At 41.3% G+C, this 11627-nt stretch overlaps 1 protein-coding gene and 1 pseudogene across 1 annotated transcript in view; both read left to right on the top strand.

The window, feature by feature from the left end:
- Positions 1 to 11627, top strand: part of Flt1 (fms related receptor tyrosine kinase 1) — a 169469-nt gene that overhangs the window by 120204 nt on the left and 37638 nt on the right. The window contains exon 16 of the mRNA XM_010623956.2: positions 6058 to 6164. Coding sequence (XP_010622258.1) covers positions 6058 to 6164 — 107 coding nt within the window. The remainder of the gene's footprint in view (positions 1 to 6057; positions 6165 to 11627) is intronic.
- On the top strand, positions 9509 to 10196 carry LOC104862122 (annotated as a pseudogene).

Genomic DNA, 11627 nt, shown 5'->3' with positions numbered 1-11627 from the left:
AATTATTTCTGTTTTGAATTTTTCTAGAGCCTGATTGATCTGTTTTGTTACTTCCTGTGCTTTGAGTTCAGGGTGTCCTGGTGGTTCACTATTGGCCTTTTCATCCTCATTTGCCCTACTGTTTGCCATTGGTGAACTGGAAGTCTGTCCTTGTGTCTTGCTTAAGTGTTTTCTCATTTTTATTTTTGTTGTCGGACTGTCCTTGGTTTAATTTCTGGGTTATCACCCAAATCTTCCTGATATAGTTGCGCCCTAGCTTCTGTGTCTCTAATGACCCACAGACATTCTCATCTTCATAACATCAGAGAAACAGCTCATCAAATTGATTGCAATGCTTTATCCCAACTGATATAATCAGCAACACATTAAGATCAAGCACAACTTGGACACTGACCACCTGTGATAATCACTAGTCTATCACCCTTAAATCATTTGAATTAAATTGAAATCAAGAAGCAGTCCAGAACATGTCTGCAGTGAACAAAATTTCAATATAGTGTATTTACCATTTAATGGCTCAGACAGAGCGAGGACACAAGTCCCCTGGTCTCAGTTAGCTGATGGCTGAACCCCATGATGCTGACTGACCTCGGGCTGCAAGGCCCAGATTGAGTTCCCCAACCTTCTGAATGGTTGAACTCCACAACGTTCTATTACAGGTTTCCTATGCCCTTTCTTTAAAGATGTTCAAAGTTGGGAACTCAGAAAAATACCCTTGATGACCACCTCTGCCTCTGCAGAGTGGGTCCAAAGACTGGCACAGTCAGGAGGTCTGAGAGTGTGAGGAGGGGGGACTTATGGGGGTTCAGGGGCACCTGCGCAGCTACCTTCCCGGCGCTTGAGTGATGGTGGCTGGGTCGGGAGCAGGTGTGGCTCTCCTTCCCGCAGTGGATTGGGGCCCAGGTTCTGGATACAATACTTTCATAAATCATTGTCCTTAAGAATGGTTCCAAATTGGTATATATAGAGATTCATAAAAAGCTTCACAAATAGTTAAAAATTCTGCAGGCCAATTTTAACACTTCAAAACGCTTTAGAGAAAGTATATAATAAGGTTAAACAGATTACTAGTTACTGAGTTTTGGATAGAAGGAGCTGGCACTAGTTGATTAACTCATGCTGGTAAGCCATGAGAGTTGGGTCTGCGTGTGGAGCTGATTAATTTTCTTCTTATCCATACATGAAACTTTGTTGAGACTTCCTCCAGTTCAGTGGTGGAAATACAAAATGAATAAGAAGTACACCTTTCTCTTGAGGTCCTAATAATTTAGTGGGCCACAAACCCATCTCATTAATTACATCAAACTGAAATAACAAATGAAGCAGAGAATAAAACCTAAACTACCCTGTGCTGCTAGGCAAATTTCTCAGGGAAGGTGGTATTTCAGTTGTCTGCAGAAAATGATGGCTGCTTGAATCAAGTCTGATTCATTTTAGGCAGAAAAGACAAATTATGATACATGTAGTATATTTGGCTGAAAACAAAAACTAGCCCACACTTGACATCCAAAATGCAATACAAAATAGAAAGAGAGGACAAGGTTGGGGCGAAGGCTTCAAAACTATTACTAATGCCAGGTTTACACATTTGATCTTTGCGGTAGGAACTACTAATAAACCAGCACTTTTTAAGGATGAGGAAACTGAGGTAAAACCCTCAGTCTACCGAGGACTGCTCATAGCTGCTCATAGGATTGCAAAATGGCTCCTTGACTGCTCCTGATGAAATCTATGCTTGGTCCCTAAGTCTAGCCAGGACCTGAGACCAACATGCCCTGGTGTCTTATTTCTGGTACTAGTACATGAAGCAAGTTGAATGGCTCTCCTGCTGCAGTTCCAGCAGGCTGGTGCCACAGAGAGTGCCACATGCCAGGGCTGGTGTGCTGCTGCCAGGCTGTACAGTACAGGCTGTGTGAATGAAGAGCCACCTTCACTACGAGGAAGACTCCAAACACAGTCAACTGCACTGACTCCTGACAAGTCACACCAGCTGTCAGAACTCAGCCCACCTGCCATCTCACCTGCCCTTGTTCTACCAGGAGGGATGGTGTGAAAACTGCGAGGGTAACTGGCAGGGGTTGCTCTGTGCAACAGGGTCAGCATTCTAATAAAGAGCACAATTAGCTAGGCATGGTGGCACAACCCTGTAATCCCCAGTATTTGGGAGGATCACAATTTAGGAAGACACTGTCAAAGTTTAAAAAACAAAAAAACCAAGTCCCACTGGGGATATAACTGAGTGGCAGAGTGGGTGCCTAACACATAGATGATGTCCTCTGTTAAATCCATAGTATCAAAACATAAAAAATAAAAAAGATATAATTACCGTATGCTTTTCTAATTGGCCACATTTTTGTCAGTATGCCAAATAAAAATAAGCTTATACTATGTCCTGATGCCGGCCTTTCACATGTATCATATGGAAGTGATAATCCCTGACATCCTATGCTAGCTCCTAATTATTATAAATTCCAACTTAAATTTTTTCTAACCCCCATGTTCTGCCAAGTGCAGCTGGGCTCTTTCATATACTGAGACCATCAGCTATCACCTGTGAGTGAAAGTTGGATCTGGTCAGACCAGTGGACATTTAACCATTGATAAAACATCTAAGAGCTTGCTCAAATCAGTCTATCCATCATAAGATTTTCCTGACAGTTATTTTTCAAAAACAGAGATAGAGAGAGGTATCAAATGAGATAGAGCATGGATACTACATCGTGCACTGCAAAATTCTAATTTTTATATCATTAATATTAAATGTCTTTCCTGCCTAATAAATGTTTATCTTGGAGATGTTTTTTAATGAATTAATTCCTTAAATGTATGAAATGTGTTTTCACATACAAACATAGTTCCATTAAAAGGAATTTTGCCTGAGTAAGGACTATGGAATTAAGACTTTGGGGGTCAGCTTCCTGCCCCATGGAATGCAGTGAGAAAGTTCTCACAATCAGAGGAGGCCTCTTGTAGCACATTCCATGTGAAAAGCGTTTGCAGAGGTTCTATGCAGAAAACGCCATGTCTCAAGATATTATCTGCATCTCTGACAGCCAAAGGCCACTGTACCCTGCCTTCAGCCGGCCCATCAAATTCCACAAAACTTTAGCATAAGCACGTATGTGTGTGTGTGTGTATGTGTGTGCACGTACACATGCACACGTGCGTATGCAACGAGGCAGAATTCAACCTCACATTGTAGAAGAAATTCACATTTGTATGAATTTGAGCTTACAATATTTCCACTGTGAGGATACACAATGAGGGAAAAGGTTATCATACTTTGAAACTTCTTTAAGGAAGTTGTTGTCAAATCCATGAGGTTCAGGGCAATTTAGCTTCAAGTGACAAAGGAGACAATGATGTCAGATTCATTAATTCACTTGACCACTATTATCAGGCTATCTCTTATGTGTTCTGGATGCTGGGGATGTGGCTGCGAACAAAAGTACCACAATCCTACATTCTAAGGATACATTCTGTGGCACTCAGAATGTGCAACACATTCATCAGTTCAGATCTGAACATCAGACTACGAACACCAGCCAGGCCCTTTCTCTTACCACTGTGTACCAGCCTCTAGAACAGATCTGAGACCTAGGTGGTAGTCTATGTTTACGGAATCAATACACAGGAAGAGAGGTTTGCCCCTGAATTCCTTGAAAGCATCATGAAACTTTCTGGAGACAAGCAGAGCAGATACATCCATTATTCACCCAAACTGAGGAGTGGTGTGAATAAGACAAGTAAGAAACTGCCTCAGCTGCCAGGAAGTTCACATTCTGGTAAAGAGACAGCAAAAGCCAAAGCATGAATGTGCAGAAGGGCTGGTAAATTTGAGAAATGGTAAGTATTTTGATGTTGACTGGGGAAAAATTTAAAAGATAGACTAGGTTGAGCATAAAGAACCTAATGATTTCATTTTTTACTGTGGTACTAGGGCTGGAACTGAGGGCTTCAAGTACATGCTAAGTATTTGCTAAGTACACGCTCTATCAGTGGGCCATACCCCCGAGCCTAGAATCAAACTTCTATCTGATAGCAGTGGAGAGCAAGTGCTGGAACTGTGGCGCTAGAACTGAGGTAGGACTGCCAAGGTGGAAGTGACAGGAGGGAGTTAAGGCCCACGTCGGCTACTGCAGCAGTCTTGGTGAGAAATGATGAGGCTTTACTTTAGGCAGTGACAGTGGGCTAGGAGAGGCGACAATTTCATGAGCTGTGGAAGCAGAAAGAACAGGACTCCGTGACTTCGTGTGAGGGAATGTGGCCTGTGGGAAGTGATGAATGAGCACTTTAAGGGCTGAGAGGATATGAGAGAAGGAGTGGCATACCCTGGAAGCCTTCTACGTAAGCAAGCAGTATCCCCATTACTTGCAGACTGCATGACTTTGGGCAAGCGGCTTTCTCTCTGTGCCTCAGTTTCATTCCTAAAATAGGAATCATCTAGCTCACAGGGCTGCTGTGAGGCATGGTAAATGAATACGTGTGAATGTATATACAAATGAATACTCTTCAGAAGAGTCCACAGAAGAGGCGAGCACTCAGTACATGTCACTACCTTGTTATTTGCAGATTCCCAGCTAGTATGTTTGCTATGATTCAGGGCAGGGGCACATTCACTGGCTCCAGCTGCCCGCCACATTTAGGTCACACCACCAGGTAGTTGCTCCAGACCCTGGGCTCTGCTTCTGTCCCCGAGCTCACATCAGACTGCCATCAGTGCCACTATTTCCCAGTCACAAGTTTCCCCCACACTATTCCCACTGCTGATACCAACCTGCCTGCCTTCATCTCTGCGGATCAAAATCCATTTCAAATGCCAACTTTTCCAGAAAGTAGTAGACACCTCCCCCTCTGAAGCACTCTTTAATTCTAAGTGCTTTGTGTTTGCCTTAAGTCTCTTGGTTGGCTTTGTGTTTGCCTTAAATCTCTTGGTTAGGTCTGAATGGGCTTCTTGAAAATAGCAACTCCCTTGCTCATCTTCCTGCCTCCTCCAACACCCACCTTTTACTGTAGCCGACTCAACACATCATTGCTGAATGGAAACAGAGCCCAGAAGATGAAGCATGTATGAAACTGAGATATTACCACCATCCACTTCACAGGGTGATTGTGAGTGATACATAATCAGTAGTTCACAAATGATATCACCCACATCAGTATTTCTAGGAATAAGGTTCTCTTGTTCTTGGCCTGCCTTGATATAAACCTGCCTTGTTTTAGTGAAGCTAGAGGGTAAGAGCATGACTGCAGAACTCCTGGGAAATTGTACACTGGGAACTACTATTCTGGTCCTCTGAGGTATTCCTTTACAAATCCCAAGGATTTCCTCTCTGGAGGTATCACTTAAGAACTCTGGGTTCTTGGGGTGGGGCTGGGGCTGGAAGGAACTATGCTCAGCTTTTTGATCAGTCGTCCTGGGAAATGAGGTGACTGGGAGGATCCAGACCCAGCAGTCACCTCTTCTCTGCCAGCTGACACTCTGGCTGCTGAAGAGGCTAGAAATAGAGGCTGTGATGCAGGGACAGGACTGCGGGTGGTTTGGAGTGGCTGCTTTCAAAAGAGCAAGCAGGCAAAACTATGAAAGTCCTTGACTTTTATTTTTATTTTTCAAATCTGCTTTGAAGAATTTTGTGAATCCCAAAGGAGCTCTTTTATGTCATTTTTTTCTTTTTCTTTAGAATTTAATCTAAAACCCAATAGGGAGGTTTAACATATTCCAGATTTAGCACTTTAATGGACTTTTGTTCCTGCATTCTTTTTTTTTCTCCCATTTGTAATTTCTCCTCTGATTTTTAATTAGCTATCTCTGGGATTACAAAGTTTGCAAACTCAACAGCAAGATTTCTGGAAAGCCTTTCATGTGTGAGCTTGTTATGGTGGTACTGGCTCTGCTATCTGACTCAGAAGATGAGAGTAGTCTCAGAGGCCCATTTTACGCTAGCGATCGAATTTGAAAGGATGAGCGACTTAGGGGCATGGGCCTCAGGACACCAGAAACACCCTGAATTTCAGTGTTTCTTTGAAGCAGCATCTTGATGATTTTTCTCTCTTCAGGAACCTCAGACAAGTCTAATCTGGAGCTGATCACTCTGACGTGCACTTGTGTGGCTGCGACCCTCTTCTGGCTCCTGTTAACTCTCTTTATCCGAAAACTGAAAAGGGTAAGACTTTATCAGATAAAGTTGTTTGCTCCTTTTTACCTAATACTCAAAACTTCCCAATCTTCTGTTTAGAGCAAGCACTAAACAAATATAGGAACCTCTCTGTCCCTTCTCTCTCTTTCATCTATGACCCAGAGAACACTGTAAACAAGATCATTAAAACATCTCTAACTACAATTGAGGTGTTCAAAAGAAAAACCAGAACAATGAACAGATGGCTATTTCTCAGAGGCAGAGAAATTTTGGTTTTGATCTAAAAACTACATAATAGTCTTTTGGGGGATCAAACCTAAGCCTTGTGTCCAGTGACTAGGCACTCTTATCACTGAGCTATACTTCAAGCCTTGTAAGAACCTTTAAATTAAACTTAGCATGAGTTCTGAGGAGTCTTCATTGTCTTAACCTCACTCTTTGTTAAGAAATAAAAAGAGCAAAATATAGAGCCACCTACCTCGTATTTGGCTTTTGTAACATTACAGGCACACAAATAAGGACAATGCTGTTCCATTTTCAGGGTCACAGTGGTCCTAAGTGTGTAACCAGCAGTGTGAGGCCCAGGTTAGAACTCCGGACAACAGAGTTCTATAACCAGACTGCGATGTGATCTTCTTCTTGGATATTCAGTGGAAGGACTAACAGTCATTCATTCACTTATGCCTCAAAAACTCACTGTGAGCTTTTTTAGTATGGCGTACACATGCCCAAGTGTGCAGTCTGGGAGGAGACTGACTTGCATTGACCACAGTCAAATGTCACACTGCCTGCATTCTGTATCAGCTGAAAGAGTTCTCTGACCAAAAGATATGGAAGAAGGTGATCAGGCAAAGAAAAGGGAAACGTATAGAAGACAGAGGGAGTAGCATGTCTGAGGCTGGAGTAGGCAGGGAACACAGTGAGCAGGAGAGACTGACAGAAGGCCAACAGGGCTGCAGTGGGGACAACAAGGGCAATAGCTATGAGGTTAACACTACTCAGGAAAGGGGGACAGAACTGCAAAGCCTAGCCAGGCAGGGCCTTGTAGGCCACCAGAAGAAGCTGGGTCTGTATTCTAAGAGCCATGGCAAGCCTTGGGGATGAGAGGAATGTTAAGCAAATGTTGTAGATGTGTGGCTGATCTGTGTCTGGAAAGCTTATTTTAGCTGCTATGAGAGTGGAAGAGAGCAAGAATTTTTAAAAAGTGCCCTCCATGAGTTATAACAGTCAAGTCAGAAGTGATGCTAGCACTGACTAAATGATTAGAGTTGAGAGGTTTGTAAGAGATTGAAAGAACAGAACTTGAGAAGGGTCAGGAGATTTCACAGTTTCTAGCAATTAGGCCTTATTAATGTGCCAAGTCTTATGGGAAGCCTTTTATGGAGCATCTCAGTTAATTCTTCCCAAAATGCAGAGGTAGGTATATTACTATTTCCATTCTACACAGATGGAAACAGAGGCTCAGAGAATAAACTAACTGGTTCAAGTCATTATAATCAGGGCTTAGTTTTGAACGTGGGCTGTCTGAACTCACACACGTGATATTCAAAACCGGTAAATCATACATGACAACACTGTTATGAGAGGCAAGGTTAGCAGCCGGCCCTCATGCTGTGTATGTGACACCCAGCTTGTGCCTATGGATTGAATGATTTTGAGACATGACAGTTAAGGCCGCTGCTGTAGAAGGAAACAGGGCCAACAGTACTTTTAAAGGAAAAAGGTGACATCTAGAGATATAAATCTAACAAAAGCAGAACTTGCCATATCTATAAGAGAGTAATGAAGCTATAGAAGCTCCAAGGAGAAGAGAGGAGAAAAGACTCCAGACAAAGTAATTCTTGAGACAGACTTTAAAGGCTGTAAGAAAAGCAGCAGAAAAAAGAGTTGACTCTGCTTCTTCTTACACCCCAGACTAGGGAAACAGTCTAGTTATGTAGCATGTAGGTGCACAGTAGAAATTGGACTGCAAAGGCAAAGTGAGACCAAACTGACAAAAGTCCCTTCCTTTCTAAAACTCCATGAAGTGCTGATAATAGAAATAAGATGATTATCTTAATAACAGAAAGCCTTGCCAGGCATGGTGGTACATGAATGTAATCCCAGCACTTGGGAAGCTGAGGAAGGAGGATCATAAATTCAAGGCCAGTTCTTTAATAAATGGTTCTGGGAAAACTGGCTTTCCACATGCCAAAGATTTAAACAAGACACATATCTTTCACCCTGTACCAACCTAAAATCATAATGGATCAAAGATCTACATATTAAAATGGAAACACTAAAGCTGCTGGAAGAGAGAATAAGAACACACAAGGACATAGGAGTACACAAAGACTTCATGAACAAAACCTGGCTACATGGGAAATACTACAAAAAATCAACAACTGGTATCTCAACTTAATAAAAAAAAGCTTTTGCACAGCAAGAGAAACTACCAACAAAGTGAAAAGACAACTCACAGCATGGGAAAAATATTTTCCAGCTATTCATCAGATAAAGAACTACTATCTAGAATATATAAAGAACATAAAAAATATCAGACTCCCCAAATTTAAAGACCCAATCCAAAAATAGGCTTCTGACATGAAAAGACTTTTCTCAGATAAAGAAATTGAAATGGCAAATAAATATATGAAAAAATGTTCAACATCACTGGTCTTTCGTGAATTGCAAACTAAAACAATGCTGAGATTCTATCTCACCCCAGAAAGAATGGCTGCTATCAAGGAATCAACAAATGCTGGCTGGGATATGGAGAAAAGAAATGCTTCTCCACTGCTGGTGAGAGTGTAGACTGGTGCAACCACTGTGGATGTCAGTGTGGAGATTCCTCAGAAAACTAAAACTAGAGGTTCCATTTGATGCAGTTATTCCACTTCTTGGTATCTTCCGGAAAGAATGAAAAACATCCTGACAGTTCCAAGAGTGCTCCATGAGGGCAGCAGAGGGGCCAGGCTAAGTAACCTCAGAGTTCCTTGGCCAGAGTGCCCAGGAGAGTTTAGAAAGCTTCCAGTTGTCCAGGTCCTCAGGTGCGATTTCCGCTCAGCTTGGAGGGGGTGTCATGGCACCTTTCCCAGCCAGATAAACAGAGAAGTGTTCTCTGTCCTGTCCCAACCAAAGTAAGAAAGGGTGAGGAGCTTTTGAACAAGGAAACAGGCTCATCTTTACAGTTTTTGTATCCAGGAGGAGAGCAGCTTAGGCTAGATTTCCTACACTGGAATCCGTGGTGCTTAGTTCTGTGGCCAGGAGGGGATTCTCCCCATTTGGAGATTGCCATCAGAGAACCTACTGAGTTCCAGGTTGTAAAGCCAAACAGGAAAAGGTGTACCTTTCTAGAGCCACCATCTTGCAATCCTGAAGCTTAAGAAAAGATGTGAAGTGGACTGCTGTCTCCTGGCCTATATGAAAGTAATATTGAGTTGAATTTAGAAGAGGAGGCCACACTACAGAACTTTGATCATAACTTACAGGAAAATAAAGAGGCTGGGACCATTAAAGAAACAGAAACCTCAGATTTGTCAGCAGATGGACCAAAAAACCAAAACAAATGCATATGAAGAGTGCCATTCTGGAATTCCCTTAAATATGTGGAACAGATTTCAAGAATTGCATAAAAACATTCTGAACAGAAAACTTCAGCCTCAAGATACAGAATGAGAAAGAGAAAACTCTCCAGAAAAGGAAAATTGAAGAATGAAAAAGAATCTCACAGTGAGCAGTCCTTAAATGAAACCCAGTGGAAGGAGCTTACTCAGTACTTCAGTGCCTACGATAGATTTGAACCCCCGGTTAAAAAGAAAATAGTTGAAAAGTCTGGCCTTGAAAAGAGGATAGACCAGGCTATGGAGGAGTGGGGTGTTGAGAAGGCTGAGGAACTCAGCAACCATCTGGCTTGATGAGAGCTTGATGTAAAATGGCCAAAGCAATTGCCTCTCACAAATTTGTAAAATCCAAAAAGGAGGTTGAAAACTCACAGGCTGCTTAAAGAAAGAAGAAACTTGCATGGAGGTATGAAACAAAGAAGACATGGAAACCAAAAGCAACATGGGATATATGTAGTGGCAGAATTCTTGAAGACACATGTAGACTTGTATGCTTAATCTACAGAAAAGAGTTTTCTGCTTATGTTAAATATGTTAGGAAGTTGATAAAAGTAGGGGAAAAGTAAGCATAAATCTTGAGAATTAATTATCAGCTCATTTTTTTTGTTTTTGTTTTTTGTACTGGGGATCGAACTTGGGACCTTGCTCTTGCGAGGCAGGCAGCACCACCACTGAGCTAAATTCCCGACCCTTTTATCAGCTCTTTTAAATTTTTTTCTTTCACTCATTGAGTTTGTTGGTACATTTTAGATATACAGCACAGTTACATTCATTATTGGGATCTTGTACCTTTACATGACAGGTCTTGGTTCTCATTTTTTCCCCTTGTCCCTGCCCTCCCTTCACCCCCTCCTTTAAATTTTTTTCTAAGGAGTTCATTCTATGAAGTGATGGAATGAAGTATTTTGTTATTTATGTAAGAAATCTAAGTATATATACAGGAAAAAAGAGGATTTTATTAATTTGTATAGACTTACAGTATAAAATCAATTTTACTTTATATCTGTTTGGTATAGCATAGCCTATGAGATCCTTGTACTTTCTATTCTGTTCATGGCATAACTGCACTTTTTCTGGACTTACATTTTAAGATTGGCTTTTGTTTAAAATGGATTAGTCATAAGTACAAAAAAAGTCTCAGTTGATGCTATCTTTCCAAATGACTGTAATTACCTTAATGCTATAAAACAATTATTGATTCTTTATTGGAAAAAAAGGCATCCTACCACAGCAGTATATGCACACCCATGTTTATAATGGCACCATTTATAATAGCTAAATCTTGGAAACAGCCTGAGTGCCTATCAACTGATGAATGGATAAGGAAGATGTGGGGTTTTTGTGTTTTTTTAATATAATGGAGTACTACTCTTCCATAAAGATGAGCTTCAGACATTTATAGCTAAATGGATGGACCTTGAGACCATACTCTTACGTGAACTAAATTGGACACCCATGTTTAAATATCAAATTGTTTCTCTGGTGTGAGAAACTGAAAGTGGCAATAAGGACTGAAATGTATAATAGATATTGGGAAATGGGAAGAAAACGTTCCAGTGGGAAGGGGAGCAAGGGAGGGAGGAGAAAAGAAGGAAGGGACGAGGAAAAAAAGGGAAAATAGAAGGAAAAAATAGAAACAAATCATTTGTACATAGGGAGGGGAGGGGAGAATGGGACAAAATAAAATTTAAATTTAAAAAAATTTTAAATAAATAAATTCAAAGCCAGCCTGGGCAAGACAGTGAGACCCTGTCTCAAACAATTTTTAAAGTAAACAAAAAACACAATAAAATTGGATCATGGGATAAGTATACATATCAATTCCCCATGAGGAATATAAATATATATGTGTGTGTGTGTGTGTGTGTGTGTGTGTGTGTGTATGGGA

This window comes from Fukomys damarensis, unplaced genomic scaffold (genome assembly GCF_012274545.1).
Source record: "Fukomys damarensis isolate Sample0158 unplaced genomic scaffold, DMR_v1.0_HiC HiC_scaffold_38, whole genome shotgun sequence".
In the NCBI taxonomy this organism is placed as follows: Eukaryota; Metazoa; Chordata; class Mammalia; order Rodentia; family Bathyergidae; genus Fukomys; species Fukomys damarensis.
The sequence above is the reverse complement of the archived record's forward strand: the minus strand, read 5'-3'. Positions and strand labels throughout refer to the sequence as shown.